General features: G+C 37.6%; 1 protein-coding gene across 1 annotated transcript in view; it reads left to right on the forward strand.

Annotated features, from left to right (window-relative positions):
* Spats2l (spermatogenesis associated, serine-rich 2-like) overlaps nucleotides 1–25,896 on the forward strand; it is a 146,130-nt gene that overhangs the window by 63,609 nt on the left and 56,625 nt on the right. The window contains exon 3 of the mRNA XM_013024516.1: nucleotides 23,780–23,888. Within this exon, the coding sequence (XP_012879970.1) occupies nucleotides 23,780–23,888 (109 nt within the window). The remainder of the gene's footprint in view (nucleotides 1–23,779; nucleotides 23,889–25,896) is intronic.

Genomic DNA, 25,896 nt, shown 5'->3' on the forward strand with positions numbered 1-25,896 from the left:
GGCTTTTTTCTTTTTGCTTATGTGGTGCTGAGGAATCGAACCCAGGGCCTCAGGCATGCAAGGCAAGCGCTCTACCACTGAGCCACCTTCCCAGCCCATGAACAGACTTCTTATGAGGACATAATTCAAGCCGACTTCCAATTCTGGAGGCTTCTTGTGTGCTGTCTTAAAAACTGATGCAGATACTTTTACTGTATTCCATAGTGTATTTCATGTATTAATTTTAATGTAAAAAATGTTAGCTTATTGATCGTTGAATAAAGCAATAGCTGACTCTTGTACCCCTTTGATATCATGGCTCCATCTTCACAGCCATACAATTCAAGTGAGAATATGTATTTCCCAGTTTGAGAAGCTAGGGTGGGCACTACAGGGCAGACCAGGGGCTGGTCCCTTTCCAATGAACTGTCTGTTGATAGATAGATTGAACAGCTTCTCATGATGGGCTGTGGGAAGGAAAACACTTTAAAAAATCAGATTTTTAGCAGTTGATCCCTGAGACATACAGCTAGTGGACAGACATATATGGCAGGTTGAGTAGTCAACATTAGAATATCTTATTGAATACAGAGGGGGCATTGAAGTGGTAAGAGGAAATAAGTGGATCTGTCAGCACACAGGCCACGGTGGATCAGTGTGAAGGTTTCTGCCTCAGGTACCACATTCATCCGCTCACCATGAGCACTGCCAAAAACCTATGTGAAGATTAATGGTAGAGGCGGGTATGGTGGCATACAGAAAGCTGAATTAGGAAGATATTGAATGCAACTTCACCTTGGGCTATATAGTGAGACCTTGTCTTAAAAAAGAAATAAGAGAGTAATAGTAGATGTTTTGGTCTTGAACTTCAGTAACTTATCAAAATGTTGTCAGTATTTTCAGGAAGGATGATGTTTGGGTTTGGTTTTTTTTTTTTTGTAAATATTGTGAATCTGGTTGACAATGAAAGTAGAACTCCATAACTCAGTTAATGAGTTGTCTTCCATGTCAAGTGGTTAATAGGTTTCTGAACTCAATAAAGAGAACCATAATAGACAACTGAAAATTCTGATCATTTATAATTCTACATTGATTTATCTTACTATACTTTCTTTAGTTATTAGCTTTTATGGCCTTTTTTATGATTAGTTTGTTTCTCAATCTGTCACACAAAGCAGTGACATTTCAGTTCTGAAAATTAAGAATAATAACAACTGTTATATCTTAAATTACAAGCTTTTGAAAATTAGAAAACAGAACTGTGTAGTCTTTTTGATTCAGTAACTATTTGAGTGCCATGGGAAATTAAATAATACAAATCTTGTGTGTGAAAGCCAGGAATGATGATATGTACCTATGATCCCAACATTTGAGATGTTGAGGCAGGAGGACTATGAATTCAAATCCAGGCTAGGGTATATTGTGAGTTTGAGGCCAGTCTGGACTACAGAGAGAGGCCCTGTCTTCAAACAAGCAAGCAACGAAGATAAAGGAGTCCTTCATTTATTTCTAGCGGGTCCTTGATCAGATGGATTGAATAGGAGTAATGCTATCATGCAGAAATAATTTTTATTCACAAGGAAGCTTTTAGCCTAAAGGGAGAGCTCATGAAGTTTAATGATAAAGACAAATGAAACTTACAATAGATTCTGTGAGTGTTAGTTGAAAAGACCTGCATACTGTTGGGTCACAAATGTAAGGCTATAAATTGGAAATGTGATTGGAGTTAGTGTTCCTTCTCTTAGGTGTGACACATACACACACACACACACACACACACACACACACACACCCTCCCTCTCCATGACTGGACCCCTATCTTCTTTTACAATGTCACCTGCTGCCAGCTCTTCACACATCTTTAGCCCCATTATCCTGACCATGAACGTGTTTCCCTTGGTGCCATTGCAAAGGCACTTCCTGTGTATAAGCTGTCCTCTTCAGAGACCTGCCCTCCCCTCATCCAGTGTTCCTTTCAGGAACCTGTTCAAACCTCAGACCTGTCCTGACCTAATTACTTCCCTTCCTCTGTTCTCTCTTAACATTCTCTGCATGTTTCAGAGCAGCTGTTATTCCCTGTCAGATAAAATTGTTAGTGGTCTGTCTCCCAGTGTAAGACTGGCTGTTTCTTGAGGGTAGGACTGGGTCTTATTTTATCCTTGGGTTTAACTCATAGTTGACTTTACAGTTAAGTGTGAGATAAAAGAATGGGTAGTAAATTATCTAACACTTCTGCTTGAATATTTAAGTTCTTTAAAGACTGAATTTCCTATTCATGATATTCTGTAAAATCTTGTCTTCTTAAAAACTGAAATGCAGGTTAATGGAAATTTCACCTCATTTTAGTACTCTCTTTGCCATTAAAGCATGTTTTAAATTGCTTCTAAAAACAGGGACTTAGGTTGATGACCCATGGTTCTGCAGAAAAGTAGCATATTTGTGAGATAATTATCAAACATAAGTGGTCTCAGGTCAGTTTCACAATAACAAATGAGATTGTTAGGTGAGAACAGTCAAATTCTGCTGCACCCGAATATTATTTTATTTAATAAATCCCCAAATGTTACTTTATTAAAGAGAGCTATCATAACAAAAATTTAGGGCTAATTAGAGCTCTTACATTTAGGAAATAATTTACTTTTTACTGCTTTTCCTCTAAATGATGTAGCTTTTTTAAAAAAAAAAGAAATTAAACATTAGAAACTCATAAATGAATTAGTCAGCAGTGACTATTGGATTATTCTCACTTGGAACACTTGAGTACCAAGCTAAATAGACTTACAGATTTTTAAATGTGATTGTCAGCAAAATAGAAAAGGGTTATTAGAAATAGTATAGACAAAATATAATTTTTATCAGATTTTTTTCATGCATTATTGTGAACCAGTTTAAGTTGGATTGAATGCATCCTTTAAAAAAATAAGGTGAATTAAACTTATTAGCTGTCCATTGTAGGAGAAATCTCACTACAATGATGAGTGAACCCTTAGCCGCAGTGGAATACCTAGTTCCCTGGGAAAATGGTTTTCCATGAGGTCAGGTTATAGGAAGTACATGAAGCTTGGAGACAGAAACAGGGCTATTAGCCCCCAGTTACTAGTTAAGCAACTTGAGCACTTAATTTTTCTGGCCCTCAGTTTCCTAGTCAGTAGATTGGGCATGATTGTAAAACCTACCTCACAGAATCATTAAATCCACTACTAAGTTTGGAAATGCTATTTGAGCTCTTATCAGTATCAACAATAAAGGATCTGGGAGAGCTTATCTGGTTATTTTATCATTAAAGGGTGGGAAAAGGAGTTCTAGCTAACATTTGTTTGGAACTTAAAATATACATTCTCACAGAGCCAAGAGAAGGGGAAGAGAAGGAAAGCCCAAATGAGATAAAGAACATAAAACTAGACTTAACTTTTGCAAAGAACATAAAAGTAGATTTAACTTTTTCAAACTTGTATAGCTATTGCTGCACTTCACTAAAAATAATTGCTCCTAGCCAATATGATGATACAGAAATGAGGAGTAGCTCGATCTTTGCTGAGCTATGCTGCTTATTGCAAATGGTCTTTAGAGCTGTTACAGCTATCTAGGTAAATTGCATTGTAAACATTGTCAACAATAGTCATATAGCAACATTAAAATGAAGGGTGGTTGAAAGAACTTCCCTCGTCCACACTGGTTACAGAAAGGTGTTATTATCTGTGTTTCTGCAATTCTCTGAGATTGAGGGTGTTCAAGTTTGAGGCCAGGAGTCTGTCTACAACAGGTGGACAGATGTTTTGTTATTTAAAAATAAATATATTCTGTTTTATCATTTTTCATGTAACTATGAATATTAAAATATCATTCAGATCTTTATATGGAATCGAATACAGTTAGAAAAACTCAAGCGTTTGATTAAAGAAATTTTAGCAGGATCAGAGAGAGTGCAAAAGAAACTTCTTAGTGTGTATCTTTGAAATATTAACTTCATTTAGTAGAGAAGTCATTTCATGAGATTTAGGATGTGTTTTAATAATATACATTTGTTTTGAAAGACCAAACCACCGCCAGCTTGGGGAAAATCACAAGTTCATAATTTTTCAGGAATGGTTGTGTTTATTTAATCCAACCTTGGATTCATACTACAAGAACACCAGCTACTCAGCCTTCAGATTTCACTATGGATCAATTCTTGTCATCATTTTCTCACAGGAAAGGGTCATTACATTACCCTTTCAAAGAAAGGAGAAACATTGACAATAGTTATTGCCTAAAATGCTTATGTACAGAACTGCTATTATTGTTGCTTGGCAACTAGAAGAGATTTGACAAGGAGTCTAAAGGAACTGAATGAATAAATGGAAATGTCAGCTTCAGTTACAAGGGATAAGAAGAAATTTACAAGTGCAGGATTAGCATTACATTGCCGTTTCCAAACCGTATGATTGGAATGCACAGTGTTTCTGCCTTGCTTTTTCTCCTCCCCCTAAGCTTTCCTCTCCCAATTTATCATCATATATAGTCCCTTTTGCACTGTGGCTGAGACATATGCAGAAGATAGATGGTTAATGCTAAAGTATACAAGAGCATGTCACAAATGAAATCCTTTGGAAGCAGGAAAAAGTAACCTCTAGTGGAAGTCCCTTGGAATTAATAGCTACTTTACCAACATTCTAGCTATTTTCTCACAATGAGATCTTTTGTATTAAATTATCCAATTTTTGCAATAAATGACAGTGCTTCAGCAATGGTTTGTTCTCTTCTGACCTTGCACACTGAGAATTTGTCAACACAGAGTACATAGGCAGACAGACAGATTGACTCAGTGCTTAAAACTGCTTGTATTACTCTGTGTGTGTGTGTGTGTGTGTGCGCGTGCGTGCACACACACTGGTACTGGAGCTTGTACTCAGGGCCTAAGAGCTGTCCCTAAACTATTTTGCTCAAGGCCTATGCTCTACCACTTGACCACAGCTCTGCTCTTGGCTTTTGGGTGTTTAGTTGAAAATAAAGGGGCTCATGGACTTTCCCAGCTGGACTGGCATTGAACTGTGACCCTCAGATCTCAGCCTCCTAAGTAGGTAGGATTATAGGTGTGAGCCACTGACACCTAGCTGCTTATATTATTATTATTATTAAAACTACTTTGTATATGCCATTTCCCCACAACTTGATGACAAATTCCTTATAAGGAGATAGGAATTTAAATTTATTTTTATTTGCATGCATACAAATCAGTATTTATTTATTTTTAGGAATTTTAATTTATATGTGTACTTAATAGCTCCTACAATAGTAATACATTGACTTTATGCCCCCTTAAATTGCTAATTAATCAATATTTGGCTTAGTAAGTTAGCCAAGATTCTATAGTAGCAATTATAGTTAAATGTGAATTGAGAAAATTAATAGGGAGAAGAAGGAAGTAGGTCATGCTTTCTTTGGTATGGGCGAGTATTAGAATATCAGGGAAATGACAGGAATAATTAGAAAAAGGAAAAAACCCCACAATTGTGTTGATTTGAGTCTCCTAAGAAGAGACACCAAGATGAGATGGGATTAGATGAAAGGTATGTTGGCACTAGAGGGGGTTGTGCTTGTAAAAGAAAGGGGAGAAAGCAGGCAGAAGCCACTGAGAACAGCCTTCAGACTCCCATGCAGGTCTGACATCTTCTAACAGGAGAAAAGAAAATCAAGCAGAGTCTCAAATTTGAGATTAGGAAGTAGAGGTAGGAGGATTGAGGTCCAAGGCCAGTCTAGCAAAAACCCAGATAAAACAAAACTAATACTAAAAGTAAAAGGTCTAGAACCATGGCTCAAGTAGTGTAAGGCCTGCTTAGCAAGCATGGAAGCCAAAGCTCACACTTTAGGACTGCCAGAAGAAAAAAGTCTCTAGCAGTTCAGTGCTAAATTGTCAACAGGCTGGTGAGGAGTGTTCAGGCCAAAGTTGCCAATTGGAAGAGAACTCCCATGTCCCTCCAGAAGCGAGCATCACTCATGTAGGCTACTTCAGTCATTGACCAGCACATGTAGAAGGAATATGATAAGATGTCCACGCAGTAGTGGGGCCAGGTAGAGTACCTGGGCAGACTGTGGTTAATGTTAATTGTAGTTCTCATAGCAGATTTTAGCCTATAGCCTCCACAATACAGTATAGTAAAAACTGTGTATGTTCTTCCTCCTGTGGTATATCCCTGTTGTCACTCTATTTGATTTTGGTACCTTGCCTCTTGTATATACATTTATCTAATCTGGGGAGGGGAAAGGTAATAACAAAATGCCGAAGCAAGGACACAGGATGACCCATGGCAGCAATGATACCCACAAGACACTATGTTGGAAATGAACTTTACTACTTTTGGTTGGGGGGGAAGAGTGAGGAAGGTGGGGGAAGGGAGGGTTAATAGGAGAAAAAGGAAGGGGTAACAATGCTCCATAGGAAATGTACTCATTACCTTACTGATGTAACTGTAACCCCTCTGTACAGCATCTTTACAAGAAATAATTTTTTTAAAGAAGGAAAAATGAGGGGTATGCTAGCATAACCGTAAGAGAGGTTATTACATAAATCTGTAAAAAGTCACATATTTTTAAATAATATGTGCAAGCAATGTAAATATAGTATCCTATTATATTTACTATATTTTGTGGCTTATAGGTAAAAAAAATTTTGCCTTTAAAAAAAGAAAAAAGGTAAAATTCATATGTTGGAATTCAATCATATGATAAAAGTGTGAGATTTTTATGTTTGTTGACAAAAATGAATTTTAAAAAAGTTTGAGAACCAAGGTTCTACTGTATTTAGTAACCAAAAGAACATAAATTGTAGAATTTCCTTTCCCTTTGAAGACTGGGCCATATTGCCACTAGTACTGGGTGTCTTCTCAATTCTAGGGTAAACAATGATTTAGTACACTTAATTTGTAGCTCCATTTCTCACATGATTAAAGTAAAAAATGAGATGTGTTAATTCTCCTGAAAAAGTGTCTTTTGGTACATATGTCAACTCCTTGGCTTCAGTGTCTTTATCTGCAGTCAGAGAATTCATGTGAATGAATGATCTCCTGAATCCTCTCCAGTTCTAACATTGAGTGAATCACTGACTTTCTGACTTTGAGACTCTTCAGAATTCTTTTTTTTTTATTGTGAAAATACCATACGTACAGAGGGGTTACAATTATATGGGCAAGGTAATGAGTACATTTCTTATCAAGCATTGTTGCCTCCTCCTTTGTTTCCCCTTACCATTCCTTCCCATCTTCAGAATTCTGCTTCTCAGTCTTTGAAGATTATTATCCATAAAATGTTTTGAACTGATGATTGAAAATATTGTAACAATGTTTTTCTTTTTTATTCTGCTATGAAAATGTAACATGATATTCTTTCTCCCTTAAAGTTATAGTATAAATATAGTGTTGTTAACTGCATGCATATTGCTTATGTCTAAGTGAAAATTCATACCCACTAGATAGCTATTCCCTATTTCCCGCCTTCCTGGATCCTGGAAATCACCACCTTACTTTCTGATTTGATGGGTTTTTTGCTTTTTTTAAACTTTTTGTAAGGAGTCATGTGTTATTTATCCCATGACTGGCTTTTCCTTTAGCACAATGTTCTTAAGGTTACCCATGTTTTCATATTGTTGCATACTGAAGAATTTCCTTTTTGTTAAGGCTGAAGTAACATTCTATTAAATGTATGTATCTGTTCAACCATTAATGGACAATGTTAGTGTTTCATTTGTGTTTTTTTTTAGTAATTATGGTGACTCAAATCATTTGAGTAATTGGACTAACACTATCAATTCCTTTTTATAGTCATTAAAGGAATAACAAACAGAATTATAGAGAAAATAAGATGTGGTCAGTTAGATGGCTATTTTGACAGAGATGTAAACCAGTTTAATTTTTGTTTAAAATTGCCCAAACCCAGCCAGGCACCAGGGGCTTATGCTATAATCCTAGCTACTCAGGAGGATGATATCTAAGTATTGTAGTTCAAAGCCAGCCTGGGCAGGAAAGTCCATGAAACACTCTCTCTCTCTCTCTCTCTCTCTCTCTCTCTCTCTGTCTCTCTCTCTCTCTCCTCTCTCTCTCCATATATATATATTTTTTATTGTAAAAATACTATACTGAGGGGTTACAGTTACATGAGTAATGAGTACCTTTTTTATCGAGCATTGCTGCCTCCTCCTTTGTTTTTCCCCTACCATCCCTTCCCTCCCACCTCTGAACTACTTACTCCCCCTTCCGCCCCCCACCGAAGTTGTAAAGTTCATTTTCAACATAGTGTCTTGTACATCTCATTGTTACAATGGGTCAATCTATAACCCTATTTAAGCATTTTGATTTTTTCTTTCCCCTCCCCAAATTAGAAAACCGTATATACAAGATGCAGGGCACCAGAATCAAATCCATTGAAAACAGGGGCCATACCATGGAGGAGGAACATACATACCAAAGAAACAAAAAAAACACGTAGTACAGCTTTGTATGCCCCCTCCCACAGTATAACCCCTGTTTTCACTGTATTTGATGTTGGTATAATTTGGGGAGGGGAAGGGAAAAAACAAATAGTTTAAATAGGGATACAGGTTGACCCATTGCAACAATGATATGTACAAGATGCTATGTCGAAAAACAAACTTTACAATTTAGGGGAGGGGGGTTAGGGTAGTTGTGGAGTTGGGAGGGAAGGGATGGTAGAAGATAAACAAAGGAGATGGCAACAATGCTTGATAAGAAATTCTTGCTCATGTAACTGTAACCCCTCTATACAGTATTTTTTAAACTTTTATTATTTTTATTTTATTTATTTTTTGTTGCGGGGGGGGGGGCCCGGTCGTGGGTCTGAACTCTGGGCCTGGGAGCTGTCCCTCAGCTTTCAGCTCAAGGCTAGCACTCTACCACTTGAGCCACAGCACCACTATGGCTTTTTTTCTTTTTGCTTATGTGGTGCTGGGGAATTGAACTCAGGGCCTCATGCATGCAAGGCAAGTGCTCTACCACTGAGCCACCTTCCCAGCCCCCTCTGTACAGTATTTTCACAATAAAAAAGTATTAATAAAAAGAAAAAATCACATAGTACATTATAAATACACTAAAAACAATAGCAAGAAAGAAAAAACCATTTGTGTCCCTATCTTGGGGTTCATTTCATTTAACATCATCTTATATGGTCATACGTACATAGCTTTTCTGCTTGTTCTGAACGTTTACTAGTTATTGCAAATAAGGGAAATCCATGAAACTCTTATCTCCAGTAAACCACCAGAAAACCAGAAGTGGCACTGTGGTTCAAGTAGTAGAGCTCTTAACTTGAGCTGAATAGCTGAAGGACAGCACCCAGGCCGAGTTCAAGCCCTATGATCGACAAAAAAAAAAAAAAAAAAAAAAAAATTGCCCAAGTCTACAAAATAAAAGGTGGTATGTTAACGTGTAAGTTCCTCTCAGAGAAGATGGGGGTTCCTAGCTTCCATGCACAGTACAGTGAAAATATCTAATGTTAATATCATTTAGAGATTAGGTTAATTTCCTATTCCAGTATCAATTAGAGGGTAATTAACTTTCTAATTCTACTATTGATTAAAGGGTAATAGTGTCTTATATGTCTTTATAGTACTTTTTACTGAAGATCCTGTGAATGAACAATACATACACACAGAATAGAAGTCAGTAATTACCATTTTTCCCCAAATGGAGACTTTAAATTCCAAAGAAAATAAGGAAAGATTTCCTGAATATCCCTTTAGAAACAGGGGAGAAATTAAAAATGTCTTTCTTTTCTCCAAGACAGGAACACAAGTGATTTTTTTCTTTCTTGCTATTTTAATGTATTTATAATGTACCATGTGATTTTTTTGTTTTGTATGTTCCTCCTCCATGATATAACCTCTGTTTTCACTGTATTTGATGTCAGTGCCCCACATCTTATGTATACACTTCTCTAGCTTGGGGAGGGGAAGGGAAAAAACAAAATGCTTAAATAGGGATACTGGTTGACCCATTGTAACAATGAGATGTACCAAGACTATGTTGAAAAGTGAACTTCACAATTTAGGCAGTTAGGCAGAGAGGTGGGGGGGCGGGGAGTGTAGTTGTGGAGGTGGAGAGAAGGGATGGTAGGGGAAAAACAAAGGAGGAGGTAACAATGCTTGATAGGAAGTGTACTCATTACCTTGCTCATGTAACTGTAACCCCTTTGTACAGTATTTTTACAATAAAAATGTATTTAAAAATACCAAAAATGATGGGGCTGGGAAGGTAGAGCGCTTACCTTGCATGCATGAGGCCCTGGGTTCGATTTCTCAGCACCACATAAGCAAAAAGAAAATAAAGCCAGAAGTGGAGCTGTGGCTCAAGTGGTAGAGTTCTAGCCTTGAGCTGAAAAGCTGAAGGACAGCACCCAAGCCCAGAATTCAGGCCCCACAACCGGACCCAAAACAAAAACAAAAACAACCCAAAATACCAAAAATGAAATTTATTGAGAAAATAACATTCCTTTTTTGTCTTCAGTACAGAATCTATTCATCAATGATAGTAAGAAGACAGTTCTAATAGACCTGGGGGGGGGAGCTTGCTTCCCCCATAACTGTGTGCAAGGTAACTGGTAACAGAAAATAGGAGAGAGAATCAAAAACTACCATAGAAAAATTCAGGCATCTACTACATATATGCTAGCTAGCAAAATAAGTAATCCCTTATCTCAATGAAGAATAGGTAGACAGTTATCAATAAGAGCCACATATATACATATATATATATACACACATATATCTTAAATCTTACAAGTTTCAAGTTGAAGATGGGAATTCTGATATGGAAAATTGATTGTGGACTAAATTAAAAGACTGAAGGTACTCTAATTTTGTTATTACTCTAGAAAGAATAAAAGTCCATTTGAGTATCTCTTACTCTACAAATCAAGTTATCCAACTTATTTCTAGAATTAAAAAGTTATATTTAAGGTAAATGATCAATTTTCATTTAAAGTTTCAACAATTAATAAACTAGTTTGTGGGGCTGGGAAGGTGGCTCAGTGGTAGAGCGCTTGCCTTGCATGCATGAGGCCCTGGGTTCGATTCCTCAGCACCACATAAGCAAAAAGAAAAAAGCCGGTAATGGTGCTGTGGCTTAAGTGGTAGAGCGCTAGCCTTGAGCTGAAGAGCTGAGGGACAGCGCCCAAGCCCAGAGTTCAGGCCCCACGACCAGACCCCAAAAAAATAAATAAAATAAAATAAAAACTAGTTTGCTTTTTGGCTTGACAAAGTATAGACACTGGATATATAAAATACATGAAAGTGGCTTGTTACATTTGTTATCTTTAACCTGTTGAGGCTGCAAAAATGCAGCCTGCAAAAAAACGACTATAATAATGTCTCCCAAGGAAGTAGAGTCTGTGATGTCCTCCTCCTTTCAACTAGGGAAGCTTTTGTAGCTGGCTGGCAAGAATAGTAGGGAGTAAGTAGATCCCCTAAACTGGTGATTCTACGTTTTCTTCACTAATTGAGATACTTGCTAACAGCACTAAATCAACCTATTTAAGACCTATTATAAGACCACCATGCTATGAGGAAGGAGAATCCATGAAAGGGGGAGAGCTGCCCAGCCAGCCCCCCAAGTGTCCTAGCACTTCTGCCCATTCTATCTCATTAAGATGAGAGCAGACTCACTCAGCAAAGTCCTCCCGATTTCCTGCACCACAAAATGGTGAAAGCAAATGCACTATTGTTCTAGGTCACAAGGTTTGTGATGGGGGGAGTATTCGTTATATAAATGTAGATAACTGGAATACCATCTGCAAGAGGAGTGTCCTCTCAAGCAGTTTTTCTATATAAAAAGTAATACTGTTCTCAGCTACCGAGATGACTTTAAAATTAGAATACTATATAACAACAAATAGGTGTGGAAGACCCGCGGCACTCAGTAGATTAGTTGAAAGGTGAGCAATTATATCTAAGAACTTTGTCCTGTGCCATCTTCTTTTCTTTTTCTTGCCCACATGCCCTTAGCAGTCTATGGCTGCCATTTTATCTCTTACATGTGTCTCTTAGATTGGATTACCCAGGAAGCCCTTGTAGGTAAATATTTTTAAAGTCCATCAGTTGACAGCCTGGTTTAAGGCTCACTGTTTGATCCTAACAGTGCCTGAATCTCTGGCTCAGTTCTTCCTTAGGACTCCAGATTTACAGATTCATCTACTCTATAGATGTGTGGATGTCTCTCAGGCCTCGCAAAGAGTAAATCGAGGTTCCCCTCAAGCACAGTGCTCTATTTCCATTATAAGTCCTTTCTCAGGAAACTGCCCCACTAGCCACATAGAAACTCTAACTAGAAGTCTGGCAGTCATCCATTCACAGTGTTTCATCTGCCCCATTCCTTTCATCTAGTTAACCACAAATCAATTGTGACCTCCCAAATAATTTATGAGTGCTTCTCTTCTCTGCCCCACCTTGGTCTATTTTCTCTCTGATTAGCACCTATCAGATCTCATCCATAACAAAGCCAGAACAACCTTCTTAAATACACAAATATATTCCTCCCCTGAGTTAAAAAAATAAAAGCATATGGTTTACAGGGCATTGCCTACTTTGACTCCTTCCCTTTGTTTCAAGCTTCTTCTGAATTCTTCCTTTTAATGCTTGATGTTCCAGCCATCCTGGACCAGCTTTCCTTTAGGTCCGTGTTATTCAGTCTCTCCATTCACAGTTGTATAGAATACTCGATCTTGTCTCTACTTCTCGCTCCTGACTTAGTGCTACTCAGCTTTGATCCTCAGTTTAGATTACTTTTAGTCCTCAGGGCTCCCAGGATTCTAGATTTGGTAGGACCATCCCCCTCCCAAATGACAAAGCATCATTACTTCTTTTATCACAGCCATCAAACATCCATCTTCCTGCACTATTCCAAGGTAGATCAGGAAGAGTACCTGTCACTGCCAATGGCCCTGATTCAGAGACTGTTCATCATGATGGACTCTAAATGAGTAAACAAAGGAACACGAATGGAAAGATCAATATCAATTCTGAGAGAAGTTCTTGTGGTGATTCTCCAGCCTCTGTACTTGGCTGTGGCCTATTAAATTTCAAATCAACTTGGCTCTAGACTATATTAAAGCAACACATGTTTTACAATATAGAAGATAGCAGCTAATTTTAAAAAGTTACACACTTGGAAAGAACTGTTTCTAGTGGTAAAATGCAAGTTTTCAAATGATAACAGCCAACTGGAATGATGAGTCAGAACTTAAATATTGAAATTTTGCCAAGATGGATGTAGAAATCCTACTTTTGTATTTTAGTTATCACACATGTACAGGACAGGGGACACTTGTCATGGAAACAATCTAACAAGAGTTAATAAGTAAGTAATTAATATGACTCCTTTAAGTACTTTAAGTGCTAATGGTATTTTAGACAACTCTAATGGACAAAAGGGGCCCGCCAAAGCAAGCCTTCGTCCCATAGTCCCCTGCTCTAATCCAGCTGCCTCTAGAACAGTGTGTGTCATTTACAGAACCACATTTTAACAGAAACACTCTGAAAATTTTGACCTGATGTAAGAGCATGGAAATCACAGCTTATGAAAAACTGCTGAAGAACATGGTTACACCATAAAGATGGAATTCTAGGGATTGCTCTAGTTCTGCTAAATAAGCTAAGGGATCATGTGTAGAGAAGAGGTCATGTTCTTATACACCAGAAAGCAACACGAAGATTGGCAGTCTCTACCATCCCTTCTCTTACCTGGCCCTGCCCTTCTTACCATGGGACTCTCTCATTCTCTGTAACTACCTGGTTTTTGTTCTCAGAAGCATCTTTCATCTCTTTAATTCTACCTAGCCTCCCAACTCATCCTCCCCCTTCATAGACCTCAGATGTATTGATCAGTTATCCTAATAAACAAATACTGACCATGGCCCTGAGGCCTGAGATCTACCTGTGTGTGTGTGTGTGTGTGTGTGTGTGTGTGTGTGTGTGTGTGTGTTTTACAGTTTGAACCTTGAGTCATTCCTTTTCTCTGCTCCTGCTTGTTAAGAATTGCTGGGGAAAGCCATGCATACAAACCGGCTCCATGATAAATCTGTGCTATCCAGCATTAGTGGACCTTCCGGCTTGCCCTGCATTAGTTCACTCATTGCAGCCATTTCCTATCTCAGTCCCATCAGAGAAGCTCCAAACCTTTCTACATTTTTTAAGCCCTAAAGCATACTTTAACACACTCACTCAGAGAATGGTTTCCATAAATTTTTCTCCTCACAATCTCAAATTTTTATTATATCTTTCTACTCTCCTATCTTCTTTTCCTTGCTGAGAAAGAGGAAGAAGAATCACCCCTCCCTTCTGAAACTCGCTTTGCCACATGGATTGGATACCATTTTCTCTTGTTTCCTCAGGGGGCCTTGTTTCATAATTTATCCCCTTTCTCTCTTCTCTCTTCAAATTCTTTTCTCACTGCTGGTAACTTCCCTCCATCACTGGACATGCTCAGGCACTTTGGAGAGATAAATTGTACAGTGATTGTTTTAAGATGGATCAGAGAGCGGGGAACCAAGCCAGAAAATCCAATTAGGAGACTGTTTCCAGCGTCTAGGTGAAAGATAAAGGAAACTGTCTAAAGTAGTGAAAGAAAGAATAGAGAACAGGTGTGATTCAGAGAGCATTTTTTTTTATTATCAGAAGACTCCAGTTAGTTGTTATTTATGACTTTGCCTTATTTTTCTTACTGTTTGGAGCAAAGATTGTGTCAGACTTACTTCACTTTCACTCATAACATCTAGCTTGAATGAGTGAATAGCTAGAATTTTCTCCCAAAATATCTGGTGGGGAATGCTTTCATGTGGAAAGTAGACTTTGTAAAGAGCAGCAGGTCAAGCATGGTGCATACCTATAATCCCAGGTACTTACTTATAAGGCAGGGATCAAAAGAATCAGGGTTTGAGACCAACCTAGGCACAAACTTAGCAATATTCCATCTCAAACAACAAGTTAGGCATAGTGGTATATAACTGTAATCTCAGCTATGCAGAAGGACTAGGAGGATTGCTGTCCAAAGCTAGCCCTAGCCCCAGACAAAAATACAAGACTGAATCTGGAAAACAACTAAAGTGAAAACAGCTAGGAGAGTGGTTCAAGGTGGTAGCTAGAAAAGTGCAAGGTTCAAGTTCATACTCCATCACACAAAAGGTGTGACACTGACTTTTTTTTTCCCCCTTTAAGAGTGGTCCATTGTATGAGTTCATCATTGCTGTTATAATAGGGTGCTCCAATGCTTAGAACCACACAAATCTATTGTGCTACTGTTGTAGAGATCAGAAATCCCATGGCCTCAAAGAAAGGTATCCACGTAGTCTCATTGTGTACTGTAGGCTTTAGGGAGAATTTCTTCTCTTGTCTTTTCCAGCTTTGGAAGCTGCCGGAATTCCTTGCCTCATTGTCCCTTGTATTTTCAAGCTCAGCTGTGGCCGGCTGGGTCTGTCTCATTTTGTACCACTCTGACACCAATGTTAGGCCCACTTGGATAATCTAGGATGAGCTCCCCATCTTAATTCCATGTAATTCAATGTACCTTAATTCAATGTACCTCATCACCTAACATAGTCACAAGTTCTGGGACATTAAGGAGCCATTATTCCACCTGATGTGGAATAGGTGGTGACATAGGTCATTTCTTAGGAATGCAGAATCTCGGGGCTTTCACTGGAATCCCTGAATCAGAATCTCCCCAAGTAATGCTGATTAAAAAAAAAAAAACAGGGCAGGGGGGAAGTAAGCGGGGGGGGGGGAGCACAACTAGACTGTCTCTAAGACCTGCCTTCACTTCAAACTTTCTATGATTCTCTGAAACCTGCAGGAGTTTCCCCCATCTTCAAATTATGTTCTTTGTAATACTGGTTTTGTACCCCACCTTAAAGTTAATTTTGATTTGTGTAGATAAAGTAGACTGTAACAATAACTCATGTATATTTTTGGCTAGCAGGAGGTAGATGTTTAAAAAGACACTTAAATTACAGAATTATCCGGGATGCAAAGGTATTGCCTGCAGAGCATTTTCTTCCCAGAGAATATTCCTAGGAGAACTACCTTCATTAATGTTTAGATAATGTTAGTGCCCAGCAAGTGAAGCAAAAACATACACAGATGGGCTGTTTCTAAGGCATCTCTGAATGGCTCAGCATTTGAAAAATGTGACCAAAGATGATTATAAAACTTCTTTCAAAGATGCAAGAATGGAAAACCCATAAATAACTCTGGTTCTCGTCGGTGGGAAAAGGTTGTTGATTGCTGTCCTTATTTTGGGTGGGGATAGGATCAAGCTTACCTCCAAGATTGCAAGCTAAGGCTGGAACCAGCCATATGCTGTGCCCAGAATGTAGGAGGCTTTCCATATATTTTAGACACTTAACTCTTCTAAGCTTTTTTAATGCTGTTCAATTATAGAGACTTTTATGCTAAATTATACTGAAAATTATGCTAGATTCATTGAAAAATGGATTAAAAACCTGAAACATTTCAATAACTAATTTGCTATATTTTTCTGCTGCTTTTCACTCATGCAGTTATTCAGTCATTCGGCAGACATATATAAATCCATCTACTGAATGGTCACCATTGTTTGATACCCTATAGATTTAGAGACTTGTCCCTTGTCACTTAGGAGTGAGTGGGGATGGTCACAGAAATACATAATTATGACAGCATGAGTTCTTTAAGAGGTGTCTGAGAAGCCGGGCGCTGGTGGCTCACGCCTGTAATCCTAGCTACTCAGGAGGCTGAGATCTGAGGATCTCGGTTCAAAGCCAGCCCGGGCAGGAGAGACCTTGAGACTCCTATCTCCAATAAACCACCAGAAAACAGGAAGTGGCGCTGTAGCTCAAGTGGTAGAGGGCTCGCCTTGAGCTGAAGAGCTGAGGGACAGCGCCCAAGCCCAGAGTTCAAGCCCCACGACCGACAAAAAAAAAAAAAGAGGTGTCTGAGCAAGACTCATGCCTTCCCTTTTCCTGATCTCTCATTTATACTGTGACTGGATTCATCTTTAAAATCTTCCATTATTCCCAACTGGATTACTTATTTGTCAGTATAATTCATATTTCTAGTCCTATCAGTTAATATTTCTTTCCTTCAAGCACTTGCTATTTGCTTTAGAAAATAAAATCCTCCCAAGTTGGTGGAAATAAAAAAGAGGTCATTAGACAGATATGGCAAAGTATCAAAGGACTTTTAGAAGTTAAGGAAGAAGCAAGCAAGACAGCTATATGCCTCTCTTCATTCTTTGGCTTCTTTGCCTTTGTGTAGAATAGTTGAGATTCCTGAGGCAGAGAATCTGTTTGGTCTACTTTGCCTTCCTGACAATTGTAACTCAGTGTTAGTATACTCTGATTGCTTCCTGTATAATGTGAGGTACAATTATAGACCATTTCTGGCTTATCAATTTTTTGACCTTACAATGATAGGAAAGCAACATTGATATAACTATTCTGATTTTTTTCATTTTTAACACAATATTCAATAAAATATTTGCTTCTTTGTTAAAAAATAGGCTTTGTATTGATTTAATTCATCCAACTATAGATGAAAATAAATAGTCTGAACACATTTAAAATAATAGGCTAGCTGACATTATGATGTTTTGTAGATTAAGTGTATTAAATACACTGTTGACTTATTGTTAACTTTGTATAAGATTTGTTGGGATGTGCAACTCTTGTAAGTCTAAGTGTATTTGTATACTAATTTTTAGTATATGCATTTGCATCTATTTCCTTCTCTAGGTTTGGTTAGTTACTATATCTCTTATTTTTGCTATACCAAGCTACTAGTTCAATGCTTGAGCATTTAGTAAATAATTGAATGAAAGAATAAGAGGGAGCAAAAGTATTTATTAGTCACATATGTGTAACATAGATGGACTTCCAATAGCTTATAGGGGAGGAGAGCTTAGGGAATGTCTTGGGTCTACTGTCCCTCAGGTGATGCTATAGAGGAAGGATGTCCTCCAAAAAGGGGCACTATCAACATTCTTAGCTATATATTCTTGCAATTTCAGAGCATACCTTCTTCAGTTCATGGCCCTCTATAAATGCTCCCACTTTTTTCTGTTTAAAATTTATTGAGTACCTAATATATGTCAAATTCTATATCAACCACTTTGCATGCATCATCTCTTCCCATTTTTACAGACTCTCTAGCAAGTAATATCCTTATTTTATAGCTGGGAAACCAAGTTTCAAAGATCCAAGTAGTTCACCCAAGGTCACAGAGCTAGCATGTAGCAGAGCCAAGATTAGAACATGGGCTTGTTTAATTCTAATGCTCTTTCCATGGTATTTGGCTCTCCCCTCTGAAAATATTCTCCATTCCTTGGGCAAACTTAATTACATCTCTGTAGTAGTATAATGCCTTCTTCATAAAGACAGTGAAGCACTTAGTACATCCTCTTATTATAGACATTTCTGACTGTATGGCTAGTCTGTGACTCCTTAGGGCAGAACTATCCCTGGCTCTTTTCTGTGTCCTCTTTGCCTGTCACTTACTCAGGACTTCTAAGCTGGGCTTTGGCATGATCAATAGCCAGTTACTATGCCTTCTTCCCCACAAAAATACCCTGATTTTCTTATTACACAGAAGCAGAATTATAAGAAATTTTAAATCTCATAATCTTTCAATCTCTTTTACTGAAATATAAAGAGTCTATCTATGTTCTCTATATCTGTATAATGGTTACATCATAGTCAGCTGACACCCATCCCTGTTACTGTGGATGGGAGATACAGAATGATGGGGTGGTGGCCTCATTCTGATAGAGTGTTTCTTTGACATCAGGCAGCCTACTGTAGCTACAGTCAACATTTTCTCACTCAACAGATATTTACTCAATATCTACTGAATGCCCCAGACTAGTCAGGCTGGGATGGGTGTGCTAACTATGTACAGAAATGATAGAGGATTCTGTCCTCATATTGCTTGCTGCCTAGGTGATGTATGTACACAAATCTTTAGGATATAAAGGGAGAAAGTGGCAAATGTTGGCAGACATTTACTGACAAAGGGCTATGTATACTGAGACAGGGACACTGGCGGGATAGACAGGGAAGGACTTCAGGGAGTACACAGTACCTCCTCTGGAATGGAAGACTTGGGCAGGAATCACCTCAAGTCAAAAGGAAAAGCCTAGATAGAGGTGGGTCTAAGGAGCTGAAACGTGTCAGTGATGGGGTAGATTAAAAAGGACATTTAGAAAAACAGGTCAGAGCCCAGCTGTTAATAGAGAGATTTCATCTCATTATTAAGTTCTCATGAAGAAGTAAAATGGTCATGATCTTAGCCCTCTGTATTCACATGTTCCACATCCAGGGATTCAGTAAAGTGTGGTTCAGAAATTTTCAGGAGCCAGGCAGCAGGCACCTGTAATCCTAGCTACTCAAGAGGCTGAGATCTGAGGATCATGGTTCAAAGCCAGCCCAGGCAGGAATGTCCATGAGACTCTTCAGTTAAGCACCAGAAAACTGGAAGTGGTGCTGTGGCTCAAGTGGTAGAGCACTTGCCTTGAGCTGAACAGTTCAGGGACAGCACCCAGGCCCAGAATTCAAGCCCCATGACCAACCAAAAAATATATATATATATAGGAAAAGATTGCATTTGTATTGAGCATGTGCATAATTTATTTCCTAGGCAACATGGTATAAAAACTGTTTACATAGCTCTTGCACTTTTCTTGATATCATAAACAATCTAGAGATGATTTGGGATATATAGGGGATATGCATAAGTTGTTTGAAAATATTATGCCATTTTCTGTACAATTCTTGAGCATTGATAGATTTGAGTATTTCTGAGGACCTTAAAACCAGTCTTCCACAGTACAGAGGGAGTTTTGTACTTTATAGTTGAAGCATGGAATGAATTTTCATGAAAAAGACCCCTGTTTTGTGTCCATCTCAAAGTGTTGGATATTTGCTAGCCTCACAACTGAGTAGGTGGATTGAAACCTTTGGTAATAATCACTTTTGAAATTCAGGCACAGTTTAAGTGACTCATTAGTAAGCAAAGAAAAATGTCTATAAAGAGTCATCACAAACAGGCCCAGAAAATGCACAGGAAGGAATGAAGGAGGAAACCTGCTAACAGCTCTTAAATTAGGTGGCTCGGGTACAGGGGAACTGAAACTAGACAGTGTCCGTGAAAGTCATACCAAGGGCTGCTCAGTTTAGTATAGACAGGAGCCATGCTGGGGTAGAGGAGCTGAGGCAGAATGGACCAGAGCCTGTAGGGCCGGAAAACTCCAGAATGAAAATACTCAGAAGATAGCAGCAGAACAATTTATTTTTTAAAGAGCAAATTCAGTGTACTAAGCTTGATTTAAAAATTAGTAGACACAAAATAAAGGAACATGATCTTGGAAAAATAAAGAGTTGGTAAAATGGGCCATTAATCAGTGGTTCTGATTGTCCCTCAACAGTCTGAGTGGCCACCTGGTAGGTACCTATGGACCATTCTAGTTTGGGTGTGAAGAGCCAATAGGCTGCACTGGGCAGCAGCTATCAGCAGTGGACTTAGATGTGAAGCTGTGGCAGCCACTACACCGGCCTGGGTTGTGGGCAGGATGGTTTGGCTGTGTGTGAATCAGCATCAGAAACAGCCTCAAAAACAGCCACCGTGGAGGCATGAGTTTTATGAATTGTCTATATGCAATTGTCTATTAGTCACACATTGAACTATCCCTCCTGGATCCCTGGCTCTCAGAAGCTGCATTTCCCATTGCAGAGACAGCTGTGAGCACAAACTCACCATACCACTGTCTTGGTCATCCACACTCTGTATTTAATGCTACTTCATAATGAGTTCTCTCTTAGCTTTAAATGCTTAAACCCTTATGGTACTGCTGAATTCCAGGTTGACACAAAGAGTTTCCAGCCTGTTTATTTGCCTATATCAGCCTATGCAATTGCTCCAGCCTTCTCAAAGAAATTTCCATAGGAAAAGAATTGGAGTGAATTTATAAATAAGAAGGTTGGAAGATAGTGGTGCTGTCTCCACAGAAGCAAAGCTCAGTGGTCAAAGCAGAAATATAGTTTGGCCCAAGAATTTGCTAAAATTTAATGTTATTGTAGATTGTTTGCCTTTTTTCCTAATTTCTATAAAACTTGACACACCTATCTTAATGAAGTATTATTGTCTGGGAATTATGTCCAAGTTTCATATTTGATTTTATATCAGAACTCAGTTATTGACCATTTCCAGAGTTAGGACACATAAGATGACAAGATAGAACACATTTTCATCACCTTTACACCCAGGGTTGCATAGCTTTTGTTTTCTGTTAAAAGAATAGGAGAAGTAATTTAAGCTTCTTAAAAAGAAATTTTCTCTCCAAGCAATTTTTATTTTGTCTTCTGCCTTAAGGTAGTAAGACATTGTTTGTTTTACAGAGGAGGGACAAGACGCAGAGAGAGTAATTATTTCTATGATTATTCCATATTACTGATTTTTACTGTTGACACAGCTGTGTATGTGGGTTGAAAACATTGCTCTAATGTAACAATAATACAGTCAATGTAATTAATAGCTAAGCATTGTATTTAGAAAGGCATGCTTGATATTATAATAATGATAGTAATTATTAGGAAATTATATATAATATGAGCCAAACTACAGTGCCTGGAATTGCTAGGATTTTATTTAGAAGTTATCAGGAGGGTAACATATAATTTTTTATATATAACTAATACACTAGTAACTGTGAGGAAAATTATTATTAGACTGTTAATGACCTTTCTGGGCTAAATATAAGATTTTTTTGTTTTGCTTTAATTTTCCCCCCTTTGGACTCTCTTATTATTTCAAAAAGTAGAATGAAAAAGCAAACCTTTTTAATATGAGGAAAGAAGGAGAAAGGACCAGACAGCAAAAGGAGAGTTGAGGGTTGCTCACAAAGACCTGTATTATTTGCACAGCTTTTTAGTGTCTGATCTGATTCCTGCCCTTGTCTGGCTTCCTCTGTACTTTACAAGTCTAATCCTGTACCTCCCTCCATCCTCACCTCCAGCTACTCCTTTCTTATTATGCCTCTTTTCTCACCAGATTCCTTCTTCCCAAAATGTTTCCCCCAACCTATCCCTTCTCACATCCTCCATACCTGAGAATAGCTGTAAAGTCATTTCCCTGATAATCATTTCATAAAATTTATGAACAATTAATAAATATATATTAATTGTGTCATTTGACCACTATATATATTCCCCTCAAGTTTCTATGTTCTAACAAGTCCCATGTCTTATCATACAATGATGTTTAAAAGTACTCACTGCCTAGGCCTGGTCATCATACACATAATCCTAGCACTTAGAAAGTTGAGACAGGAGGATTATATGTTCAAGACCATACTGACCTCCACAAAGAGACCCAGTCTGAGTGAATAACTAAATAAATAATATTGACTGACTTGGGCTGTATTAAGAGGGAATAGTGAAGAAGCAAGAGAAAACCTAGGTTTTAAAGAGTTACTTTTTTAATGGACGCTAAAAAATACCCAATAGCCATGGGAAATATCAAAGGAATCTTGAGTCATGTATATACAAATTACTGTTGCATTAGAGTCCTCAGTAAAACTTCAATATTTAGCATTTAGAAATGTCAGGATTTGGAACCAACTTTCTAATCAATAATTGTGTCAGCACCTCTATAAGTCATATGCTCATAGCTTGTGCTGTTTCCTCATTATAACCTAAATATTCTTACAAACAGATCTACATGGAATAGACTGCCTATTTTATAACATAATCAAGAAGTGGGCTGTGCTGCTTAGTTAAATGTTATGGTTAATAGTGTCACATTACATACACCATTCCGCTTTAGTCCATATTGTATGACTGTGATTATAATAAACTGCATTTACCCTAAAACTTACTGGTCACAATGGAATCATGAATGAAAATATATAAAGATTGCACAGTGCTTTAATGGTCACTTAACCTTGGCACCATGCAATACTCTAATGGTTGTTAATATAGAAATCCTTATGGTAGAAAATGGGATGATCTGGTTTCTTCTACAATAGAGTATTCTATAATAATAATAAGATAAAGGCGAATTAATTCAGATAGGCAACAAGACAGAACACATGCCGTTTGGTTAAAATGCTTATAAGGTCCTTAATGAATGAATATAATAAACTTGCATCTATCAGAATCCTTAGCTCCTATATAATCCTTTGCTCCTTGCTTTTACTATTCTCCAAGGCTGATTTTCAGAAATGTAAGAACACTTTTTGTATTTTAGAAAAAACTGTAACCTCTGTGTACATCGCCTTAACAATACAGTACAATAAAATTTAAAACAAAAATACTACTTCAAAAATACAGCAATCCAAATTGTCCTGTCTTGATAAACACTAATGGAATGTGACTGTTGCCACTGTGAGATTGAAGCTTGAAGCTATTTCTGTAAGTTTTCTAAAGATACCCCCTGAGCCAGTAGAAAGGAGGCTGGAGACAGAAAAAGATTCTGTGTCCTCACTAAAAGCACATCTTGTATGCATTTCATTCTTGGGGGAGGGTAGATTCCAAACTGGAGTTGGCTTTTCACCCATGTTCCTACATGTCTAACAAGGGATTCTCTGTACAAGTGTGTCCACAAATAAAGTGAGTATCAAGGTGATTACCAGGATGAATGGTCACTGGTCTAAAATGCCTGGAGTATGTTTGCTGGTAAGAAGATAGATTAGTTGGCTTTTCTAGACCTTTCTAGCCAGTGGAGAGATTTCTAGTTGAAAAAAATATTTCAAGTGGTTTTTTTTTTAACTTTTTCTTTTCTTTTTTTCTCTAGATCTATGCAGTTAGATCAGTTGTTCCCAACAAAAGCAATAATGAAATTGTCCTGGTGCTACAACAGTTTGATTTTAATGTGGACAGAGCTGTGCAAGCCTTCGTGGATGGTAAGTATTCATGATCCGTGAAGATGAACATTGGAACTAAATATTCCATATGTTCTGCATTTTTTGTTCTTAATGAACTGAATATTCGTTTCTAATATTTTACTTCTCCTAAAAATGTACTCGATTTTAAAAATACATACATATACTCAATAAGAGTAGACATTAGAAATCATAATCCCCTCATTAATATAAAGAGATAAAAAGGTAATTTTCAAAGATTATTGACTTAATGCTTCTAATTGCCTTGCCTACAGTCAGTCCAGTTTTCTATTGATGTATCCTTATACATGGAGGACAATAAAATTGATTTCTACGCTGAAACACCTTCTCACCTCTTCCACCAGCATAATTGTGCTTAGCACTGTGACTGAAATTCTTGAGCTAAATACTTAGTTTAAGTGGACTGGTTTATGCTTAAATGTCCTTAGTTTATGAATTTTAGACTACTTCATTAAATGAGATATCAGTTAACTACCGCAAAAGCATTTTACTTTCTAAAATTTTGTTTATTGTTTCCAATGGTCCATCACCAGTGATATTATAGAATCTAAAATCTCAAGGATATGTTTATCCTGTAAGCTTGCAGTGTTAAGCTTTCATTTTTGTAAATTATGGAGAAATGTTCTGCCCATAAACAAACAAAACAAATATTGCTTTTAAACAAAGATCTCTTGCCTGTCCTTAGAAATATCTTCTTTCCTGCTATTTGTTTCTGTTTTATAAATAATGGACTAGTTAAACCTCGTCTGACAAATAAGGTTAGAGAAGATCTGTCACACATTTCTCAGTTGTACTCTATTCACACATTATTTGACAGTATGGTTTAGTTACAAATAGAATAACTTTCTTGAGTTTCTACAAGTATAATTGCATTTCAGGGCACGATCTTGGAACCAAGCAACATATTCACATTCTGATATTGGCAGTCCAGGTTTAGGGGTCTTAATTAGATTAAGTGATTATCACTCAAAATAGACCTGCAGGCAAATCTCTTACAGGTAACTTTTCTCAATGTTTTCTCCTGTGAGAGTCAAAAAATTATTTAATAGGACTCATTTATGAGGTATGTTGATGACACTTAATTCTAAGTGGTTTAAAAAAACCCAAGCAGCTTGAGTATAACTCAAATTTAATAACATTTTTAAATCCTCCATAAATATGAATATTTCTTCTTCAGATTTACTATATGTATATACTGCCCAAATTACAGATTGAATGTATGCTAAAAGACAAAAATTAGAGGACTAATTAAATATAGCCATTGCAGAAGCAATAAGCAATTCATGCTCTTCTGATTAAAAAGAATAGTGCTTAGTAAAAGTAAGAGTGGCTCTAATGGTCAACACTGGAATGACTTACTAAGACACCTCATGAAAGTGATTCCCTTTAGTTCATCAGCAGGAAAATGCTAGGAAACTTTAATTCTCTGCGAAAATTAAGAGAAAGACCAACCCAGTCAATAGGAGTCTAAATCATAGCTTATTTTTAGGCACAATCTCATTACTTCAACTGTATGCAACTCAAACAAGTCTAACAGGAGGCACTGAATTGGAAACTTTGAAGAGATAGGAATAAATTAGCCTGTCTAAACATTAGCAATATAGCTCTCTGCTTATCTGTCAGTGACAGCATACTCAATTAATTGGGACCCTACTAGTTTTGAATCTGTTAAAAAGACCAACCTGAAGTTTATATTTGTTTAACCAACACTTTGTACAGAGTTATTAGTCTAATGGGATCTTATAAGAATGCTTCAAATTGCTACAAGAATACATTTTAAGAGCCACTGTTTTTAAGAAGTACCTCTTTATATGAAAACAACTGTTACCTGTAACTTTTTCTGGAAATTACCACAGCACCATTAGAATAGATGAAGTCTGTTGGACTACGTAAGAACATTGATTGTGGCTGACCAGTGATGAAACATTTCTTTGAAAATGTGGTCTAACTTCACTGGATCAGGCTTCTCCGTTGGGTCCATGCATAACCTGGGACCCAGTAGACATAT

Source organism: Dipodomys ordii, unplaced genomic scaffold (genome assembly GCF_000151885.1).
Source record: "Dipodomys ordii isolate 6190 unplaced genomic scaffold, Dord_2.0 Scaffold1, whole genome shotgun sequence".
NCBI classification, from domain to species: domain Eukaryota; kingdom Metazoa; phylum Chordata; class Mammalia; order Rodentia; family Heteromyidae; genus Dipodomys; species Dipodomys ordii.